General features: G+C 36.3%; 1 protein-coding gene across 1 annotated transcript in view; it reads right to left on the reverse strand.

Annotated features, from left to right (window-relative positions):
* cabin1 (calcineurin binding protein 1) overlaps positions 1-23,948 on the reverse strand; it is a 115,566-nt gene that overhangs the window by 88,872 nt on the left and 2,746 nt on the right. Inside the window, exons 4-20 of the mRNA XM_079382768.1 lie at positions 23,450-23,563; positions 23,162-23,296; positions 22,398-22,578; positions 21,103-21,232; positions 20,838-20,987; positions 19,542-19,948; positions 18,231-18,402; positions 17,856-17,986; positions 17,457-17,674; positions 7,090-7,162; positions 6,782-6,969; positions 6,455-6,586; positions 5,646-5,843; positions 4,172-4,414; positions 3,843-3,996; positions 3,639-3,751; positions 2,329-2,481 (exon numbers count right to left, since the gene is read on the reverse strand). Of these exons, the coding sequence (XP_079238894.1) occupies positions 2,329-2,481; positions 3,639-3,751; positions 3,843-3,996; positions 4,172-4,414; positions 5,646-5,843; positions 6,455-6,586; positions 6,782-6,969; positions 7,090-7,162; positions 17,457-17,674; positions 17,856-17,986; positions 18,231-18,402; positions 19,542-19,948; positions 20,838-20,987; positions 21,103-21,232; positions 22,398-22,578; positions 23,162-23,296; positions 23,450-23,563 (2,892 nt within the window). The remainder of the gene's footprint in view (positions 1-2,328; positions 2,482-3,638; positions 3,752-3,842; positions 3,997-4,171; positions 4,415-5,645; positions 5,844-6,454; positions 6,587-6,781; positions 6,970-7,089; positions 7,163-17,456; positions 17,675-17,855; positions 17,987-18,230; positions 18,403-19,541; positions 19,949-20,837; positions 20,988-21,102; positions 21,233-22,397; positions 22,579-23,161; positions 23,297-23,449; positions 23,564-23,948) is intronic.

Consider the following 23,948-nt stretch of genomic DNA (forward strand, 5'->3'; position numbering starts at 1 on the left):
CAAGCAATCGCTCTCTCAATAATGCATTCAAACAAATGTAATTTCAGTGCTACTTCATCTATATCCGATTTCGAATGAGCAGAAATCTAAGAAATGCAGCGATCCGTAGGTAAGATAGCTGATGAAAACATACTGTTATTTTCATCACAAACAAAATTTGCTCTGCAAAAAGCAGCAATTATACCTTTTAATGCTGACAACCATGTTATTAACTTGGCATGTGAAAAAGTTTGCAGTGTTCCAATAAAACGCTCCAGTTATTTATTCTTTTCTTTTAATATACGTTATGATATTTCAAACATAGGCTACTTTAGACGTGGAGAAGGCGGAGAGGTATTTCTGATATCAGTGAGCGGGAGCGATTATTATGCTTGGAGCGCGGAGGGGAAATTGTTCTGACCGGCATTAAGTCTTGCACAAACTTTGCATGTTGTTTGTGTGATATCCACTGACTCGCCTTCACAGTTTAATTTCCAATATTTCGACGCATCCCGCTAAAAGTTAGGCTTCAGGAGTGAGATTGGTTGGATGAGGGAAAGAACATTAAGGTAAGCCAATCAGAGGCAGAGTAGGGCGGGTCCATTCCTTTGCCAACGGGGGGAAAAAACACTACAGGCGACGTGACACAGATGACTCGCAGATATGACTACGACCCCCCACCCACATTTTTTTTTTACAGATCTACACGATTCACGTGAATGACCTATTTCAAACGGCGAATTTCGCCCAAAGTTGACAAGTTTGCACCCCTGTTTTAAGATTGCAAGTATCCTTTGTGGATTACACACTAAATCCACCCAAAATTCAAGAAAAATTCAAGAGAAATGTTGATTTGTGAAAAAAGGAATAAAAATGTATTATTTGGCTGAGAAGCATGCAGACTTTAACCAAAGCTAAAACCCAAAATCACCACAAACATTGACTTTTGTGTGGTTTGTTTTTGTCTTTTCCTCCAGTGGTGCAGTACCTCGCAGCTCCAAAGACTAAGCACAGTTCAATATTTGCTAGATGCCTGCAAAAACACAAGCAGCATCTACACCGCACAATCCGTTTCCTCCAGAGACACAGGAATAGGTGCAGAACACCTCGGTATTGTACTTTGGTGGTGTGTACAGAGCAGTGCTGCATAATGGGTGTGTGGGTGGCTAAATGATCAATGTGACTCCTGCTACCAAAAGATAATCAATCACTGAATTATTGCTGAATCAGACCGCCAACTCATCCTACCCAACATCCACCTACCTTCATTAGCACAGGGACAGTTCTCCTTCTCTCTTTTTAAAGCTTCTTAGATATTCGAGACATAAAATGAGTACGCAGGAGACTTCGGAGTCATGTTAGGGAATTACCGAAGTCAAAACCATTGGCTAGCAGATCATAGTCAAGCTAAAATATTACAGAACATGTAATGGTTTAGCGTGACAGTCTTTGTTGTTCATGACACATTCAGAGCTGTTTAGTGGGCAGAAAACGCTGAGTGATCGCACAAAGTATATTGAGCGAGAAGAGGCACAGAAAAACAAGTGAATCAACCACACTCTACTTGACGGTCTTCTCTATCAAGCAGAATTGGGAAGCTGAGTCAGTTTAATGAATTGAATCAAATGCACTGAAAAAAGTCTGCTAGAGTCTAAATTGTTCCTAAATCAGCACGGACCTGGCAATATATTATATTAATATATGGGTCAAGAATCAATAATACTGTCTCTGTGCCAAAAAAAAAAAAAAGCCATTCAGCCTTTTTCGATGTGTTTTCCGTTTTGGCTGGATCTACTTTCAATAGAGGGATAATTTTCCTTTCTGGCCAGCTACCCCTTAACAAGACTTAAGATGAATCGCTTCTTGTATTCCTCATTTGTAAGCATTGACAGCATTCCTAGTTAAATACCTATCTGAGTTATTAATGTTAACCAACAAAAGATGTTAAATAAATGTTTACTTCAGTAAACCTACTCTATCTGAAAAACAACTTTAATTTGAATCTCTACCAAAAAAAAAAATTCCCAAATTCAATTCTTGATTCAGATTTCTCACAAGCTTAATTGATTTGGTATAAAGAGAGAACAATTAGTGACTATTTTTGTTTGAGCACTACATATAAAATAGCTACCAAAATAAATGTTGGTAACTGCAGTTTGACTAAAAGTTGACAAAAATGCAATGACTTTTCGTCGACTAAAACTATGAAAGACTCAAATGACCAAAATGTGACTAAGACTATTGAGCATTTTCGTCTCAAGATAAAGACTAAGACTAAATCAAAAATGCCAGCCAAAATTAACACTAGTTAAGTGTGTAAAATATGCTCATATCACTTGTCATTGTTACCTGTGGGGCAGAATGCTCCTCTAGGTATCGGGCTTTACTTTTCTTGCTCGGGTAAGCATAGAGGCAGAAGTAACACTGCTCCAGTGCCGTCTCAAGATCCTCTTTATATGGCAGATTCTCTTGTCCTGAGAGCCTCTCCCGCAAAACCCGCACCTGAAAACAGACACATGATCATTAGACAGCAGGAGGTCTTAATTAAAGGGGACATCAGATGCCCATCTTCCACAAGTTATTATGATTCTTTAGCAACTTCATGAAATGTCTGTAAGATACTATGGTTAAAATTCCTCAATGGTCGTGCAAAACAACACCCATCTTAACTATCTGCTCCCAGCAACCCGTTTCGGTGCATGTTCCTTTAAATGATAATGAGCTCCTGCTCACCCCACCCCTCTCTTCCGTGGGGCATGTCACACACACAAGATATGTGAATTGCTGCCTTGGACTCCATGTATGGCTCGGAGGTGGTCTTATTCAAATAGCTAGCTATCAACATAGAAACAGGCAGAAAACAGCTCGCTGGATGACAGTTTCAAACTCAGACAGTTCATAACAAACTGGCTGTGTGTTTTTCAGCTTTTTTGAACTGGCAGACATGCCAGAAATCTAATTACATGCAAAAAAAAAAAAAAGCTAAGAAAGTGAAAATTTCATCCGATGTCTTCTTTAAATGGTGCTGTGCATTACTGTTTCAACTACTGTTTAAAAGTTTGGGGTCAGTTATTTACTTATATATTTATTTATTTTTGAAAGTAATTCATATTTTTATTAGCGACAGTAAAACATTTATAATGCAAATAAATGCTGTTTTGAGCTTTCTATTCATCAAAGAATCCAGAAAAAATTGCATCATATTTCTAAAAAATATTAAGCAGCAGTTTTCAATAATAATAACAATAATAAATGTTTCTTGAGCAGCAAATCAGCTTATTAGAATAATTTCTGAAGGATCATGTGACACTGAAGACTGGAGTAATGATGCTGAAAATTCCGCTTTACATCACAGGAATAAATTGCATTTTAAAACATATTCACATAGAAAAGTGTTATTTTAAACTGTAATAACATTTCATTATATGTTCATCATCCTATTTCTACTGTACTTTTGATTAAATAAATGCAGAGTTGGTGCGCAAAAGAGACTTCATTAAAAACATTACAAAAATCATACTCACCCCAAACCTGAACGGTTGTTTATGCAAGTGTGTTTTATAATATTATATTATATATGACAAAAGTCAGGTCCTGATTACAGAAGCACAGATACATGTCAGAGAAACAGGTGTCGGCATATATTGCATGAGACTCACAAAAAATTTGAGTAAAGTGCCATCAGAGTTGCAGCACCAGGAGCGACGGCCTAGGTATTCATGAGCCGTGTTCAGAAGCATGAAGGAGGAGGGCAGCAATGGAGTATCATCCTCTACAGAACACAAACACAGCTGTGTCAACAACACTGGGACATACTAAGATTATCACTACACTGAAATGCTGTTATCTTTCTTTATTCATACCATCATCATATTCATCTGTGATGTGCTGCCTCAGCATGCAGTCAAATGCTGCCTCTTCCTGTTTGATGAGGTGGTACAGCAGAATCCATGGCAGCAGTGATGAGAAATGAGCCTCTTTGGGGTCATCAGGTAAGACCATGCTGTTGGCTATCAACTAGAGAATGAATACAAAAACAGTGAGTAAAAAATTTGATTACTCCAATTAGCCATTACTCCAGTCTTCAGTGTCACATGATCCTTCAGAAATCAGTCTAATTTGCTGCTCAAGAAACATTTCTTATTATTAAGATCGTATAGCAACAAACATGCTCCCATGAATCCACACAGACCTGTATGAGGTTGTTGGCGAGGCGGGGGAGGTTTGTGGATCGTGGGGTGTGACTGAGCAGCTCCGGCTTGTCCGTGATGCAGCTTTCGACGCCCCTCAGCAGGGCCGTGATGGTGGACACCCACTCCTCCTTTGCAGAGGGGCTGCTGGGTAATGTAGAGTTCAAGTGCTGTATGGCCTCATTGAGAGACACTTCAGACATCTCGAGACAGGAGCTGTAGTCTTTCAGCCGCAGCAGGGAGCTCTGGAGAGAGAAAAAACAAAAGACGGATGTGGGGTCAACAGGTTAAGTGTCTGAAAACGCCACACTTTTGTAGAATTGAGGGTTGAGAAAATGTTCGGTCATACGTGTCACATTTAAGACAAATGGGATATTGCACACTTTGAGTGAAGCTAGTCATTATTCCCATAATAACTAGCTTTTAACATGCTGGCTCTATCATTTTGAGCTCTGATATGAATCGAACTGATCCACGGACACAGTATGTCTGTGAGAAAAATATGATGCGCTTATGAGACAATGCAGTAAATTTCCTTGAAGTCTATAAACACTGCAGTACAAAGGTATTCATAAAGCCTAATTATATACATTGTAATGCATCATATATTTCCTTCCAAAAGTTTGGAGTTGGTAAGAGACTTCTTCTAAAAACATGTTTTTTTTAAAAACACTCAAAGCTGCATTTAATTAATTAAAAATAAAATAAAAACTGTATTATTACAATATTTAAAAAAAAGTTTTCTATGTGAATATATTTTAAAATGTAATTTATTCCTGCTATCAAAGCTAATTTTTCAGCACCATTACTCCAGTCCTCAGTGTCACATGATCCTTCTGAAATCATTCTAATATGCTGATTTGATGCTATATTATTACTGTTCTTATGGAAACAGTGATACATTTTGGATTCTTTGATTAGTAAAGTTTAATTTATAAGAAATTATCATTTTTTTGTAACATTATAAAACCCCAAACTTTTAGTGTATATTTTCAAAAATAATTATAAATGCAGTTATAATACATTACTATGTTTTACTCATGGTTATATTATTAAATAAAATTGTTCACACAAAAATTTCAATTGTTGTTTTGCCTGCATATTTAATTTCTGTTCATGTTCCTTTAAATAACTACTCCTTTTAAAGACCAAAACACTTCATAACACATAAAATAAAACATGAAATGATCATGTTTTTCATTTATTTTGCTGTGCAGAAGGGATAAAGTACAGTCATTATTGCAAAGTAAACCCTGACAGAATGATCAGAACCACAGACGCCAAGTGGAGGACTCTTGAGTTATCATGAAGGGGTTTATTTTGCATTAATGACCTACTGACTGTACATTATGCTGCTAAACTTACAAAGCTACATAATATATAAATAAATATTAGGCAATATGAATAATTTATAATGCATTAATAATAACTTTGTAATGCATTATACATACAGGCTTTGCAGGAAGTGTGTTTTACCTGCAGCAGTAACAGCTGTGCTGGTCTCTCAGGAGCAGAGCTGATGTAATCTAGAGGCTTCATTCGTGCCGAGCCAGGGCCGAAGCTCAGTGTGGGCTGCAGCAGACGGACCACAGACTGGTAGTCTCCCGTGTCAAACAGTCTCTGGATCTCCTCTAGAGACTGACATCGCTCTAGAGACTTCAACTTCTTCTCAATCTAAACAGAGCAAGGAGAAGGAAACAATTTATATTCTTCAATGCTTAAAGGGCCAATATAATGCAAAACTGGACCTTAATATTTTTTTAATTTTTTTAAATAAAGTCTGATCTACCATGCAGACGTAATCTAGCACCCAGACCAGTTTAGAGGAAACTCAAAAAAACAGCTTAGTTTTTGCAAAATGTAAAGCGCAAGACATCAGATTGGTTGCACTTTATTTGACAGTCCTGTTACACATGTACATGCTATACACTTGATATAATATCTACACTAACAGGGTAATAAGAAGGTACTGAACCTACATGTAAAATCTTATATTACTCAGTACTTTCTCAGGTAAGTGTGCTGTAAAGCACATACTGTAAAATACCGTGTAACCAAGACATTTTAAATGTAGTATTCTCAAAAGAATCAAATTGTAGGGGTCAGATAAGGGATGGAAAAAGTGTACAATGGAGTATATTATTACCTTCAAACAAGGTATGAGTGTCACATGATCAAATGCTTGGAAATACTGTTGCTGTTTCTACTGAACAGCACTTCTACACTTCTATGAAATTCTATGACACAGAGGTGACAGTGTCTTGAGGGATCAACTTGTACCGTACCTCCTCTATAGAGATGGCATTGTCCACGCTGAGGTTGGGCAGGAGGATGGTGATTTTTTCCATCTCACTTGTCTGACCTTTCAGCAGACCGACACACATGTCGTAACACTCCAGTGCCTCCTCCATGTCACCCTAAAACAGCAAATTAACATTCATATATTCATGTCTACAGGACAAAAACTTCACACAAGTAATAATTCTTTAAGTGTAAATGTAATTTCTCCAAATATACGTGTATCTATATGCAAGTCAGCACTAGTCAAGATAACCAAATGTGTTTTAATGATACTATTGGTGATTCTGTGTCTAGAAACTGAGCTCTCTTACCTGAAAGGCAAGGTATCGTGCTTTGAGCCAGTGAACTCTGACGGCAAAAGAGATCCAGTCGTCTTCAAACAGATCTCTCTGAGAGGAGGCCATGGTCAGGAAGAACATATCTGTCTGAAAGCGGGTCTCTTGATCATTAGCGTCCCCACAATCCCTTCCTAAACCAGACATGGTCTTCCTCTGAGACACTGTAAATACAGGCATATGACATTGGTGTGATTCCTTTTCATGATGTGTGAACTATTTTTGCATGTGTGTGCCTGATGTCAAACACAACACAAATGTCTGACTGAGTGTGATATTCTTACTGTTCTTGCCCTTCATCATGGACTTCTGCTCCAACTGCAGCTCCAGACAGCTGAGACACATCAGCATCATTTCCTGTGACATAACAGAAAGTATAATGTCTAAGTAGATGTATTGTAAATAAAACCACACTGTGATTTGACCTGTAAACATCTATAACATGCATCTGATATGTACATGCAATTGAATTTGTACTACTTGATTTAAAATTTAAAACTCAATGTAAACTAGAAATCTTTGACCACAATTGTATATTTCACTTTGTTTCAGAGTTACACTTAGGAAATAACTGGTATTACTAGGGCTGAACGATTAATTGCATTTGCGATATCGCGATATGAAAAAATGCGATTTTTCAACTGTAGAGGCTGCGATTACACTAGGTCAAGTGACATGCGAGAGTAAAGAGGGGTGTTCGACTTGAAGACCGATCGTGTATGACATCAAAGCACGGCGAGAGAAAGCATAAGGAGCCATCCGCTCTCTTATAGCTCTTGCGGTACCTTGACGACACATCGGTCTAGCAGCGCTGTTTCAAGTCGAACACATCTAAGCAGTCTTTTTAGTCATGGAATAAATATTTTTACAGATTTGAGCCCAGAAATCAGTATCAGGAGCAATAGAAAGGTCTTCTTCCCAGTTGATTGTTGGTAAAGTTATGGTTTTATTTGAATTGGTTATAATTTTGTATATTTTGGAAAGTAATTTTTTCGGAGAGGATATATTAAGTAAATCTGCTACTGCGGAAGGAAGGTGAGGATTGATGGTTCTGGTGTTGATTTTAGATGAAACCGCTGATTTGAGTTGTAAATAATTCAAGAATTGATTGCTCCCGATACTGTACTCCTGGACTAAGTAGGAAAATGAAACCAGGTTGTTAGACTGAAAAATGTGATTAATATGTGTGATGGCCTTTTCTGCCCATTTATGGAAATTGAGTGTTTTTTTGTTGCTTGTGAAGTCAGGGTTGTTCCAGAGCGGGGTGGGGTTAGGTGGAGCCTGATTGGAGTTTGTGATTTGGTGATATTTCCACCAGGCTGTCAGAGCCGAAGCTATTGTCAAGGCTTTGAAGCATGGGTGGTGTTTAATGGACTGACTGATAAATGGGATGTCTGATATGTGCAAGTTTTCGCAGAGTGATTGTTCTATGTCTTGCCATATGATGTCTGACTGAGTGGGGTGAGTCCATTTATATATTTATTGAAGTTGGTTTGCTAGTGAGTAATGGTAAAAATGTGGGGCTTCTAAGCCTCCTAAAGATTTGGGTTTTTGTAAAGTGCTTAATTTTATCCGTGGTGGTTTATTTTTCCAGTAGAATCGGGTGATGATGGAGTCTAAAGATTTGAACCAAGTGAGAGTAGGTTGGGTTAGGATAATTGAGAATAAGTAGTTTATTTTTGGGAGTACTGTCATTTTGATTATAGCTATTCTGCCCTGAATGGAAAGTGGTAAATTGAGCCAGCGATGAAGGTCATCTTCTAATGTTTTTTAGTAAAGGAGTGAAGTTGAGTCCAGTCAGCTCTGACAGCCTGGAAAAGACCTTAACGCCTAAATAAGTGATGTGACCTGTGGATAGAGGAATGGGTGATATCTGGGTGGCCACATCCCATTTGGTTTGATGTAGTAGAAGAATTGAGGATTTATTCCAATTTATTGCATAATCTGAGATTGTATGATTTTAGTTATTTCTTGCAGAGATGATTGAGGATTTGCAAAAAGAGTAAAATACCATCTGCATATAAACTAATCTTATGTTGTGCTTGGGGTGTGTGAATTCCTCTGATGAGTGGGTTCTGGTGGATGGCTGCTGCTAAGGGTTCAATGAAGATGGTGAATAAAGGAGGAGAGAGGGGGCATCCTTGCCAGGTCCCCCTGTGCAGTGTGAAGCTTTGTGATGTTAGTCCATTGGTGGTGACTGTGGCAGAAGGTAGTGTATAAAATCTTGATCCAATTAATAACTCCCCAAAGCCAAATTTTTGTAATTTGGTGAATAAAACGTTCCCAGTTGCCTCTGTCGAAAGCTTTTTCTGCATCTAAAGTGACTATAATGGTGTTTTCCTGTTGCAGTGATGAATAATGGATTAAATCGTATAGTCTGCGTGTGTTGTTGAATGCCTGCCTACCTTTGATGAAACTGGTCTGGGTGGATTATAAATGGGATAATTTTTTCAATTCTATGTGCAAGCACTTTACCGATTATTTTGATGTCTACGTTGATGAGAGATATAGGACGGTAGTTTGACGGAAGGCTTGGATCTTTATTAGGTTTGGGGATGAGTTAAATAATAGCTGTGTTCATGTGCACTGGTAATCTTGAGTGTTCTTTAATTTATGTTATGAATAATGGAGATAATATGGACCAGAAGTGTTTATAGAACTCAACAGGGAAGCCATCGGGTCCTGGTGCTTTATTGTTGGCGATATGAAGTTCTTTTTCTGTGATTGATTTGTCCAATGCACTGATTTGTTCGGTGTTAGGTTTTGGGAGTTGAATATTATTGAAAAATTAATTAATATCCTCTTGTCTTGTGTTAATTATCAGATGAATAAAGTTTAGCATAGAAGTTTAGGTATATTGTATTTATTTCTTGTGGAGAGTTGGTAGGCTTCCCTGTTGAGTCCTTATTAGTTGCAATTGTTTCTTTTAATTTGATTGGCCAAATATTTACTGGATTTGTTACTGTGGTGGTAGGTTTCTTGACGGAGTCTATGAATTAGAAATTTAGTTCTTTTATTGATGATTTCGTTTAGCAGGAATTTTAGTTTTCTTAGTTCATTATGTATTAAATCTGTTGGGTTATTTGCATGTAATATTTCAAGTTCTATTATTTTTTCTTCTAGTTTGTTTTCTTGTTTTTCTATTTTCTTTTTATGGATGGAGAATGACATGATTTTACCTCGTAGTACTGCTTTACTTGTTTCCCATAGCAATGAAGCTGATGACTTTGGAGAGTCATTTATTTCTAGGAAGGATGTCCACTCTCTTTTAAGATAACTATCAAACTCTGGGTCTTTAAGGAGAGATATGTTAAAGCGCCATCTACTTGTGTGTTTATGTAAATTAGTTGGATTCCATATGAGTGTTACTGGAGCATGGTCACTGATGCTGATGGGGTGGATTTTGTATTCAGAGATGTTTGGTATGATCGAGTTACTAGTTAGGAAAAAGTCGATGCTGGAGTAGCTTTGATGAACCGGCAAGTAATATGTGTATTCTCCGTCAGTTGGATGCTGCAACCTCCGACCATCTCCAAGGCCAAAATCTCTCATGAACTGTATTATTGTTGTCAGTGGATTGCCAGTGTCGTTTATTTCTTGTGGATCTGTCAAGTGATGGGTCAATTACGGTGTTAAAATCGCCTCTTATAATTACCGGACATTGGAGAATTGAAAAACTTTGAAATGGAGGGGGAAAAAAGTATGAAAAAAAGGAAGGGTCATCTGAATTTGGGCCGTAAATGTTGGCAATTGTTACCGGGTTATTGTTAATTGATATGTTTATGATAATAAAACGTCCTTCAGGGTCTGAAATAGCTGTATTATGAACAAATTAGATTTTTTGGCTTATCACGATACATACTCCTCTTTGTTTTGAATTATACAGTAAGTGGCTGAAAATGAGTGAATTGTGCTGATCTTAGGGTGTTTCGTTTTGAGTCTGAAAGGTGTGTTTCTTGTAGTAAACATATATCTGCCTGTAGGTTATCCAAATAGTTGAGAACTTTCTTTGTCTGAGAGCTAAAGCCACAGATGTTCCAGCTTATGAATTTGAGTTGCATGTTGAGCTAATATTTCTATACTGACATGTATGAATGAATGAATGCCAAACATCAAATACAGAACAGTTAGACATAACACTATACAAACCTAGGAATTTACAACAAAATACACAATAAAACAAAAAACAACACAGAGTTTGAAAACATAGGTGACTGGGGTGCATATACTTATATAGTGCAGCGAGACATAGGTGCATTATGCTAGAGATGCTTGGGTCGATATATTATGGCTGGGAATGGGATGATATTGTTGAGGGAGGGGTGCTAATAGAGCCAGGGGGTAATGTCCTTGTCTTTGAATAGCTGTCCATCAATGTACAATTTGTCCACTATGAGTATTGCTCTTTTGCCTTCTTTTATCATTTGCTTGCGGATGGGGATTAGCTGTTTACGTCCATGGTTGATTTCTTGTGGAAACTGGTCGTTAAGTCCGTAGTGAGTGTCCTTTAACTGCCTGCCCTGTCGATGAACCAGTTCTTTATGTTTAAAATGTTCGAATTTGACAATGATTGGGCGGGGTGGCGTTACTGAGTTTTTGACCTAGACGATGAACGCGGTGAAAAGTGATGTTGTTGACAGTTTCCGTTGAGAGTTTGCGCTGTTTAACCATAAAATCGTTGACTGCTTTCTCTGGATCGTCAGTGGGTGGTTCAGGGATGCCGGTGAAGATCAGATTGTCCCTCATGCTGCGTGCTTCTAAGTCCAGAATTGTTTCTTTCATCGTTTTATTTTCGGAGTTGACTGAAGCAAGCTGAGTGGTAACAGTGGACAGTTGCGTTGTGAGGGCTGTAACTGAGTTCTGGAGCAAGCTGTTTTCTTGTGCGAGCGTGTCGATTTGTTTTTGGCTGTATTCCAGGCTGTGGCGGAGTTGGTGAAATTCTTTCTATTAAGGCTACTCTAGCGTCCAGACCGGATAGTTTATTGTCTATGGATGTACGTATGTCGCTTACCTCGGTAGGTATTTAGTTATTTAGGTATTTAGTTAGTTTAGTTATTTGTGGTAGGTAAAATGAATGAAAAAAAGGGGGAAAAAAACTGAGGAAAATTTGTTGACTTCTAGCAGCAATGCGCCGCCATGTTGAATCGTGCACCTGCCTCGCGAGAGTTTAGCGTTCACAGAGCCTTCCCTCTCAACTTTACTGATGACTTAATGTATGATGACAGTAGCAGAATGAATTTGGAAGGGTACAAAACCATCTTGCCTACCAATATTGAAGAAAATGCCACCAGATTCATTGGGAAGTGCTTCATATTGCATCAGGACAATGACCCAAAATACCCTGCCAGTTCAGTCAAGGAATTTATAAGAGCAAAGAAATGGAAAGTCTTAGATTGCCCAAGTCAATCTCCAGATTTAAATCCGATTGAACATGAATTTCAGCAGCTGAAGAGGAGAGTAAAGGCAGAAACTCCCCAAAACAAGCAACAATTGGGATTGGCTGCATTAAAGGCTGGGAAAAGCATTTCAAAGGATGAGACCAAGAGTCTGGTGATGTCTATGGGTCACAGACTCAATGCTGTGATTGTGTGCAAGGGATCTGCAACTAAATAATAGCTTTTAATCTTTTATATCTGCCTTATGTTCAACTGTCCCAATACTTATGCTCACATCAATGAGTGGGATGAACTCTAAAAGTGCTGTTCTTTTTATTTGGTAAAACATGTACGTGTTGTCTCATATTCATCTTTTAATCATATTTGTAAATGTCTTGACTCCACAGCCAACAGAGCAATTTTAGTTCAACAAATCAGTCAATATACTACTGTGATTGTAGTTGTTAAATAAAAATGTCATTCATATCAATTCATGCATCACCTTATTTCATCGTAAAACATATAGGCCTGGCCTACAGAAAAGAACATTTATGTTTAATCTAATATTGTGTTGATCATACTATTATGGAAGCAGAATAATGACAATAGTTTTTTTAAACAAAGCATGCTGAATTCCACAAATCAAAAAAAGATGCATTGCAATTAACAGTGCTTGCATTTTAATGCCTTGTATTTCCAGGGCTTGCATTTTTAGGTCCTGAAATTTAACATAGTTGTTTATTTAAGCTGTGAATATTTCAATTCAAAATATTTCACACACATTTGGAAAGTGAAATAAAATGATTGAAATTTGCCTGTCGAATATTAGACATCGTATTTTTAAACAGATTTAATATTTTGGAAGTGAATTCTGTAAGGCGAATATGAATTACTGAATTTTTAATTATGAAAATGTGTGTGAAATATTTTGCAAGCCCTGGAAATACAAGGCATTAAAATGCATGCACTGTTAATTGCAATGCATCTTTTTTTCGATTTGTGGAATTCAGCATGCTTTATGTTTCAAAAACTATTGTCATTATTCTGCTTCCATATACTATACAATGATTTATTTCTTGTCTTTGTTGAACAATACAGAACATAAAAAGCGTTAAAAAAAATTGCATATTCAATCGCAATATTGGTAAAAAAATTATAATTAAAACGCAATTAGATTTTCCAAAATCATTCAGCCCTCGGTATTACAAGTGAAATTCTTCAAGTAAATAAAAATAAAAAATAAAAATGCAGTTGAAAGGATAGAAAAAAAAAGAAAAGAATCAGGCACATCGACTACAATTTAATGAAATATTAGAAATATACCCTACAGATTAAAAGTTGGAGGTCAATAAGATTTATATTTAAAATAAATGCTGTTCTTTTGGACTTTGTATTGATCAAAGAAAAAAATCCACCACAAAAATATGCAGCAGCACAAATGTTTTCAACGCTGATAATAAAAAAATGTTTCTTGAGCAGCAAATTAAAATGATTTCTGAAGGATCATGTGACACTGAAGACTGAAGTAATGATGCTGAAAATTGCTTTGCATCACAGAAATAAATTACATTTAAAAATACATTTAAAAAACATTTTAAATGGTAATAATCCTGTTAGCTTCAGATAAACATTCAGTTTGTGCGTTTCATTTCTGGTCTTGTGTGTTAATTGTGTAGGTTCATTTACATAGCAGAGACCGTCTGTGACCTAGTTTTTGCTAAAACACTCATTAAGTTATCGGTCTCTGTCTGTTTTTCAGTAGACCCACTGGGAGACATAAAGCAAGTTCAGGTGGCATGATGAATAGAGTTTTGTTTCCAGGCAGGTGCAAGCAGTATGTGTGCCAAATGATCTTCCGATGAGGAAAAAACTCCTTTAAGTGAACACGTGTAGCTATTTCCTTCTATGCGCAGATGAATAAACACGGTTCTAAGTCATTCTTCTGTTCCTACAACAGTTTTCTCTCAGTCAGTCACACTAGTGGAATCAAATTGTGTTTTAGTGCTGGGCAAACACACACAGAAAAACCTAAACTAAGCAAATATGTATTTATTTTATATGTATTTCAATTCTATTTATATTTTAGAACAGCCTTTTTCAGTATATATTTCAAAATGTAATTATTTACTGAAGTAGCAAAGCATAATTATAATTCCAATGGCCATATCACCAAAAAACTAATACTAGCCTAAAATACAAGTAAACAGTCAGCGATTAAATAAGAAAAAGATACTAATTATAAGCCATAGGAAACTAATAAATAAGAAATGCTACATCCATTGAATAAAATAATCAAATTAATAAAAACACTGTATATTCACTGCGTATATTAAATATATATTTATTCTTATTAAAGTTACAAAAGGTGATTTAGTCAATGAGAGATTTTCTCTTTTATGTTGTTTAACATGAACGACAAACAGCAGGAATATTAGACTGCTGTCACTTTAAGAGCTGCCTGGATACAATATACTGGCCACGTACACAATGCAGCTAAATTCGGTTGTCAGTTCACCTTTTGCTCCTTAATCGTGTTCTTTACACACATAATTCACTAAAATACAGGAGTGACAGCCGCATTCGACAACCGCATTAACTCCTGAAAAATACAGGTAGTGACAACTGCATTTACAGAAATTCTATGTAGTTGTCAATGACATATTTAACGTCTTTGTTTGTATATGTGAGATGCAAAAAAATAACAGTGAAAGAAGTTTTAGCCTTAGCAGATTTTGACTCATGAGCCCTGCGGTAAAGTGTCAGTTTTGCCAGATCTTCATACAAAAAAAAAAAAAAAAAAACACACACACACACACAAAACATTAAAACACCCAAATGCTTTGTTTTATAACACCAAAAAAAAAAATCATATATCTCATATCCACAACAGAACACTTTATTAACTCCATAAAGTGCATAGCTTTACGAGCAAAAAACATGCCTAAAAGCGCTTATAAATATGAGGACATGGCAACACTGCAAGACAGCGCTCTCTAAAGCAGCCTCCCGGGGATAAACAAAGCACAGCAAGTCTATCAGCGGTAGTTTAGTTAAAATCGACAGACAAAAAGAGACTTTATCCAAAAAATGGCAGATAACAAACGGCTACATTTTTTAATTTACTCTCACAAAATGTTGCTATGGTTACAAATGCGGGAGTGACTTCTGTTCCGTACACACATCGAACTATAATTTAGGGGATTCACTCCCACATTTAAATGCGGTTGTCACTCCTGAAACTTGCAGTGTATACGTGGCCACTGTTACACGTGTTTTCTTTCTCAGCTGTTTGCTTCCACTAACCTAAATTACTGTTTATGAGGATATTTGCAAAGACGGGCATTTTGACACATGCAATTTTGTGTATTTAACCGTTCAAGGCCTATAAAAAAACAAAATGAACTGTCTTCACGTGTGCATGCCTCTCGGACAGCGCTCAGAAACAGTCTCTCAGACAGAGTGTGCATACAGTGAAAATGGCTCTCTTTCGCAGCTGATTGCATTTCAATGGCTTAAAATCACTTGTTTTTAAACCACAATGCTTAAAAACTAGTGCTGTCAATCGATTAAAAATAAAATTAACTAATTAACCGGACATTTTTTCTGAAATTAATAGTGATTAATTGCGATTAATCCCACCTAACATTAAAGTTTTTAAATATACTTTTATATTGCAATAATTTCACATTCAATCTTCAAATTAATGTACAAACAACATGTTTTTAATATTTGTTTAATGGCATCTTTTTTTACGATTGAAGGCCAATATCACTGATACAAATTTTTTTCCTAATATTTAACTTGACTATAGCCATTAAAGCTGTCAATTTTAACATTTATTCGACACTAAAAATAACTTCTAATTTAAGTGAACTTAAAACAATCTTCACAATTTAGGGCTGTCAAAAAAATTTGAATTTCGAATATTTGTCGAATGTAAAATAAAAATCCACATTCGAATGCAAAATGTCGCATTAAAATTTTATGTGTGCGTCAGGCAGCCTTATCAGTGGCGCATGAGAAGCGATGAAGATGCTTTTTTTAACCTATCCAGTTGAACCCACTGGATACGTTGTTCAAAAGAGAACATCAATGTGGCGATGATGATGTTTACGTCAAAACTGGAACCAAGCCGTTCACACAGAATGCATATTTTGTGCATTTTCTAGAGGGACAGCTATCACTGTTGCACTCGCGTCTCGCAAAAGAGAGTCGGATATTTAGAAAGCCATTTAAAATTATTGTAAGTTCAACTTTGAAAAAACATGTCTCAAAACCTCAGGACAGGTCTCTCCCCATTCCACTGCATCTCATGTTTTTAAATGAAAAAAGTAACGTTGCTCTTTGATTGGTTTTCCGTGCTTTTTATTAAACTGTGTACATACATGATGATTATTTTGTTTCTAATTGTTTAAGATATATGGTTAACATTATGCACATTTATCAAAGATAGTCATGCTATTTTATGCTTTGAAGAACCGTGGATTAGTAATATTTTTGCTCGATGCACTCTCTTGTGGCGAGAGTGGCCAAAAGCTTTTTTTCCTCTAACTGAAATTATGCGTTTTAAATTCGAATAGAATTCATATTTAGGGACAAAATTCTAATTTAGTTTTTCATCCATTTTGACAGCCCTACTTTACATAAACCCATTATAATAAATGTTATATTTAGCTAGGCTACAGAAATTAAATAAAGTTATCAAACACTAAATTCTAAACTAAATACAGATACATACAGCTGTATAAAAGTTATCGATTTCCTCTTTTTTCTTTTATTCTTGTTGAATAGAATCACAGCAGCTGGTTATTAGATTGTTTCTGGCTGCTATTTCTTTAAGAGATGTTGCTGCTGAACATGACGAGGATCTGACACGCATCGTATTTTCTCTCAAATCTACCTTTTCTGACCCATTTCAGTCTCTACTAATGAATCGGATGTGCTAGATGAGGGATTTTTGAAAATCCTTTCAGAGACATGTTCTTAATGTAACTCAAATATAACATTTTACATGCACGCAGTTTTAAGGCAGCTTTAATCGCCCTTTTTGTAACCTCATGCCTTAACTGACCACGACATTGCATGCACGTAGTTTATTTCGCGCTTTGATATGATTTGATGCAGGCTGTAGCGCGGGCCGGCTTCCGCTCTGTTTATAGCGCCTGCCGCTGAAGTGAAGCTGGAACGCGTGTCTAAAACATCTCCGGATTGATGCGATCGTAAACCATGGATATTTTTCAAAGTTGTACTGGCATGAACCTCACAAACAGGCTCACCTTTATGTGCTGGTTGCTGGAATCTCTGAGCAATGGGTTGGGCAGCCCAGCGCTGTGCTTCCTCCAGCAGTTGAAGAGATCCAGCACCACTACGCTGAGGCCCGCTGGCCACTCCTCCAGAAACTTCTGCCCCACCGCCTTCAGATACCGAATCATCAGCTCCAGGATACCACCGTTCTGCATGTTCGCCAGCAGGAAGGCATGAACTTCCTTCCGCTCTGAGGAACCATGAAGAACAGAGAGCTGATAAAAATTTAAAAAAACTGTAACTTGAATGCAATGTAAGTAGCTTTGGATAAAAGCGTCTGCTAAATGCATAAATGTAAAACAGAGAGAAAAATCAAAGAGATGCAGAAATAAATAAAACGGTGTCTAATAAGAAAACCGCAGTTTCTGTACCTGACTCCATAGAAACGATGTACTCAGAGGAGTTGGATCCACGGTTCAATTGGGAATCAGGTTTGCTCTCACACTGCGAGTCCATGTTACTCAGGCTCTCCTCATCTTCATCATCTTCAAACTTTTTCAGCCTGGAAATAAAGCTCAAGTCAATGTGACAAAGGAAGACTTTCTTGACTTCCTAAGGACATGTTTGAAGTCTAATATCCAACTATGTGCAGCAAGATTTCAGTCGAATGTGTTTTCACTGCTAGGATTCACTCAGCATGACAAAACAGAAATAGAAACTGATAAAGTGTCTTATAACGCATTGCTTGATAGGGTCACAGCAGGTTGGAACCAAAGCCCTGCATAGATTAATATTAAAATAAACACCTAGAGGGGAGGAATTTGAGCAGGAGCTCTTGGAAGTCAATCTTCTCTTCTTTCTTGCATTTGGTGTTGCGGACACGTGCCGAGCGCCTCTTCGCCGTCTCTACAGTGTCCTCTACCACACGTTTTCTCTTGGTGCCTTTTTTCACTTTGTCATTCAAGGCGGCGTCCAGAGCTGTAGGGTGAAGAGCAATGATATCATCAGGGTCATATATGCTTGAAAACACATGCTGAAATGCTCTTGAATTCAAGTTCTTTACAGCTGCTGTAATCCTACGTTTCAAAAAGGTCTGTCACTTTAAATGAGTGTGTACAATATACAGGGTGGTTGTCTTCAGTGGTGTCTGTATGAACACTTTCATCAAATACACTATCCGACGTTCAAAGGTTTGCGGTTTGTGAGATTTTTTCATGTTTTTATTTGATTTACTGATCAAAAATACAATAAAAACAGCAATATTGTAATTACAATTTGAAATAACTGTTTTCTGTTGTAAAATATTTTAAAATGTCATTTATTCTTGTGACGCAAAGCTGAATTTTCCGCATCATTACTCCAGTCTTCAGTGTCACATGATCCTTAAGAAATCATTCTAATATACTGATTTGCTGCTCAAGAAACATTTCTGATTACTATTAATGTTGAAAACAGTTGTGCTGCTTAAAGGATTCTTTGATGAACAGAAGCATTTATCTGAAATCTAATTTTTTTGTAACACTATACATGTCTTTAATGTAACTTTGATCAGTTTAATGTATCTGTACTACATAAAAGTATTATGATTTGAGCGCTAAATTTCAAACATATTTAATATGTATATTTAATATGTTTGGTATCCCAGTCACAATGAAAGCATCCAAACGGAGTTAAAAATTAATTATAGCAATATGTAACACACTAGATTATTAAACATTTATTGTTCTTTGTCTCTCAAGCTAACTGCTCTTCTTTTTTTACTATCAGATGGTAGGAACATTTATTGTGTGCAATTCCAATCAAAACATTTTGCTTTTACCGTATCTTAATTTTAACATTTTGATACACAATGTACGTAGCAATAATTGAAATGCATGAAAACACGTAATGGAATTTAAATGTTAAGGTCAACAGCCAATCTGCTTTGTAATCCAGAATCAAAATGTCAAAACAAAAAGATTAAAAATGAATTAAAATACATAAATACTGTTTTATTTTACTTTTTTTAAGGCACTTTCTATCTTTTTGTGATCTGAATCCTCACATCCTAAGCTCTGTAACTTTGCAGGTGTAAGATTGTATACATGTGCATGCGTCACATCTACATTGACACTGACCAGCAGTAGTAAGCGTGGTTTCCTCAGCTCCATTGGCAGCAGTAGTGGTGACCGTGGTTGTAGTGGTGATCTCAATGACGTTCTGACTCTGCGGTACTCCTGAAGCAGCGCTGGTCTGGGTCAGCGGCTGGACAAGGAGCTCGGTGGATGGGGGCAGACTAGCACTCGGGCTACTGGGACATGGCGGAGGGGCAGGGGGGGCCTGAGGTACGCTGATGGGTGTGGGGGGCTGAGGGGGGTCTGAAGCAGCAGTGGCGGGTGCTGGAGTGCTGGTGGGCGTTTGCACGAGGCAGTCCGGGTCGCGGTACATTGACAGATCGATGCGGCGCCCAAAGTCAGGCCGTGGGACCAGACAAGCATTCTGATGTTTGTACATCGCCAAGAAACTCTCCCCAACACTCTTCCACCTATACGGATAAGATGCACCGCACAGATACACAGCAAAATAATATTAGAAAAAATATAATAATAAATAATTATGTATAATAAAAAAAGACAGACTTTTTTTTTTTATTCTTTTTAATTTTATTCAATTTAATTTGAGCTTTAACCAGAGATGAGCGATATACAGTACCGTTCAAAAGACTAGGGTCAGTAAGATTATTATTTTTTGAACGAAATTAAACCTTATTCAGCAAGGATTAAAAAAAAAGACATTAAAGACATTATAATGTTCTATTTTAATCTTTATATTCATTAAATAATTCAATTTTTAAATATTAAATATTCAATTTTAATAATTCAATTAATTCAATTAAAAAAAAATCATAAATTAGGCCTAATAAAAAATGTTTCCTGTACACCAAATCAGCATATTAGAATGATTTCTGAAGGATCATGGAGTAATGATGCAGAAAATTCAGCTTTGCATCACAGAAATAAATTCTATTTTTTACATAATAAAAGACAAACAGTTGTTTTTAACTTTAGTAAAATTTTACAATATTGCTATTTTACTGTATTTTTTATTAAATAAATGCAGCTTTGGTGAGCATATGAGACTTCTTTCAAGAACGTAAAAAAAAAAAAAAAAAACCTAACTGACCCCAAAGTTTTGAACAGTAGACAGCTGGTGGACTGAAGAATAATCAATAAAAATATTGAGGAGTACTGATTTCTTTTATACCATCGATGATGAAACATCAAAATATCAATTGCTTTTTCATTTTTAATGTGTCACAGAAGCAGTCAATAGATAAATAAATCAAATAAATAATGATACAGATAATAACCAATGATATTCCTTCAAACAAAACAGCCAAAATTCTCTGTGGATTAATGGCGGCATGGACTCACGTGAAGTATTTGATGGGCTGAACCAGCTGCAGGTCAGCTACTGGATGCCGTGAGAGTTTAGTCTGTCTCTGTCTCCTCAGCTCCAGCGCTTCCTCTACAATGCTGTGGGCTTCCTCCTCATCTACATCCACATACTGCACTGATACATCACTGCAGCCAACACACAGACACAGCGTGATGAACATTACAAAGTTTCTTCTTCAACAGTACAAATGGTAGATGCCTTATTATAAGCTCAGCTGAATGAGTAATAAAAGAAACATACAGTTTAGAGAACATCTTCATAGAGTCTCGTCTGAGGCAGGGCTGCTCTTCAAAGATCTTCTCTTTGAGCACTCGACCCTTACTGTAACCCGTGTCCTTCTCCAGAGCCTTACAGATGTAGTACAGACAACCTATGGCCAAACAGAACAGAACAGAATGCTGTGACTACTCTTCTAATTCAGAATATGATGAAAAGCTAGCGGCAGGAAATCAAGGTAAAGAACTACAAACGTTTATGCCCGCAAAGACGACATAAAACAGCATTCACAACAGTAACTGCCTACTTGTTCAGTGGCCTTGACTCCAGAAGTATTTTTTTCGATTATATATATTTCAGAAAATCTTGAAAAAATTGTCTGTTCAACTTTTTGGCTGTTCAAGATTTATCTTTACCTCATGAAACTAAAGTCAACTTGAGTTATTACAGGCGACAATGCCATTTTTGACCTATTTATTTTGACTATAAAACAACTATTATTAGAACAATATTTGTTTTTTTTAAGTAAATAAAACTCCTGTGACATTACAAAGTAGCAGAAAGAAGGATAAAGACGGAATAAATAAAAATATTAAACTAAATAAGAAACATATTACTATTATAATAATACTAAAAATAAATATTTAAAAACATTTTAAATGTAAAAATTATATAAATATTAGTATAACTGTAAAAAAAACAAATTTTTATAATTTATTAATTATATTAAAATACATTATTGTAATATGTAAAACCATCAAGATTTTTTGTGGGGGGGGGAACTATATACACACTATATATTTAATCTATTAATTCATCCATTCATTTAGTGGTACATACATTTTGTTTATGCTGCAAAATATCCAGTAATAAACAGAGATGAATTCACACTGACTTGCCTTTAAATGCATATTTAGTTTTTAAAATCAAGGTCGTTATCAAAACTTGAATTGGATTTTTACTTCCAGAACTGGACTGCTGCATTCTCTACTTAGCAGAAAAAAGCAGTGTATTAGTTTTCCTTGTCTATGCAGCCTTGGTTACATAAGCAGAAATGTTGTTTCAGAGATCCTTTGATTAAAAATGATCAATCTGAGCACTAATGAATCATGCAATTTTGATTTTATGTCCAACAGTAATAATGAATATTTAATGAATTAAGCTGATGACTGCAATAGCTGTGACCTGATTCTAGAAGATCTGGGTTTCTAAAATCAAAAACATTTTGGTTTCCAAAACTCCAAAAGTTGTAATCCACATCTAGCAGTGAGCATGGGAACGGTGTATGCTGTAGAGTTGCGCAGAGGTTTCTGACTCACAGCTGTAGTCACTCAGAGCGTAGAGGACCGTGATGAGACTGTCCAGGCAGGGCCAGTGGTCCGGGTTACAGCGTAAGCCCACCTCAAACGCATGACGGGCCAAAGGCATGCTGACCTTCCTCAAAGCCAACTTTCCCATCTTATACCACATATTCACATCTGTGGAGTCCAGCATGACAGCCTGCAAGACACATATAAACAGTCAGAGACTCAACTGTGTCCAAACTGTCTGGTTAATGGAACTTTGTGGCACTGCAGGAACTAATCCCAAATCTAAAAAAAAAATTACACTATCATTCAAAAGTTCAAAGTCTATAAGATGTTTTAATGTCTGTGAAAGAGGTCTCTTATTCTCACCAAAGCTGCATTTATTTGATTAACAAAAAGGGTAATATTGAGAAATATTATTACAAGTTCAAATTACTGTTTTAAATATTTTTTTAAATGTAATTTATTCTTGTGATGTAAAGCTGAATTGTCTGCATCATTACTCCAGTCTTCAGTGTCACATCATACTTAAAAAAAATCATTCTAATATGCTGATTTGCAGTTCAAAAAAATATGATTATGGATGCAGCAAACAGTTATGCTGTTAAATATTTCTGTGGAAACCCTGAATACAATGAACAGAAATTTCAAAAGAACAGCATTGATTTGAAACCGAAAACTTTTGTAACATTATAAATGCCTTTACTGTCACATTTGATCAATTTAACGTATCTGACCCCAGATACTTTTTGGCTGACCCCAAAATACGCATTTACCTGCACATAGAAGTCCATGGCAGTGTCTAAATCATCTCTGAGCACAGCAAGACTGGCCAGGTTTTTATAGGTGGAGTACTTCAACATCAGCCCAGGATGCTTGAGTCCAACTTTCTCATCTTCAGATGCCACTGCCTGGTGCAAGAAAATAAAAAAGATCACTAACAATTAATCACACACTGCCTTTGAAAAATAGAAAGCAATAATCAAGCTAAATATAAAATGAAAGATATTCTGGATTTCATGGTAAGATGTTATACTAATCAGAGCTGAAGGAATCTGCTGTACCTCCTTGAGCAGCGGCGTCTTGAGGAGCTCATGGTAGGCTTTGGCAGACTCGTCAAACTTGTCATGTTTCTGCAGATCAAGAGCTTTATGATACAGAGCAAACGCTTCTGCCTCCTGCAATACAAATGTGAAGGAAATGGTTAAATTGGGTTGAACCATTTTATTTGTATTAACCCTATCACGCCTACTGTATCATATTTGATCAACAAAAAAGGCCTCCAAAAGATAAGCATGACCATAACTGATAAAAAGCCTGTTATTCACAATCTACATGCTTTCTGTCATCTGACTGACAGTTCATACTTTAACAAGTAGAAAGTCTTTTAGTATAACTTTTATATATTTTATATATACATATACACACATACATATACACATATATATACACATATATATATATATATACACATATATATATATATATATATATATATATATATATATATATATATATATATATATATATATATATATATATTCAAGATTAATTGAAGCAACT

This window comes from Barbus barbus (genome assembly GCF_936440315.1).
Source record: "Barbus barbus genome assembly, chromosome: 28".
Taxonomy (NCBI): domain Eukaryota; kingdom Metazoa; phylum Chordata; class Actinopteri; order Cypriniformes; family Cyprinidae; genus Barbus; species Barbus barbus.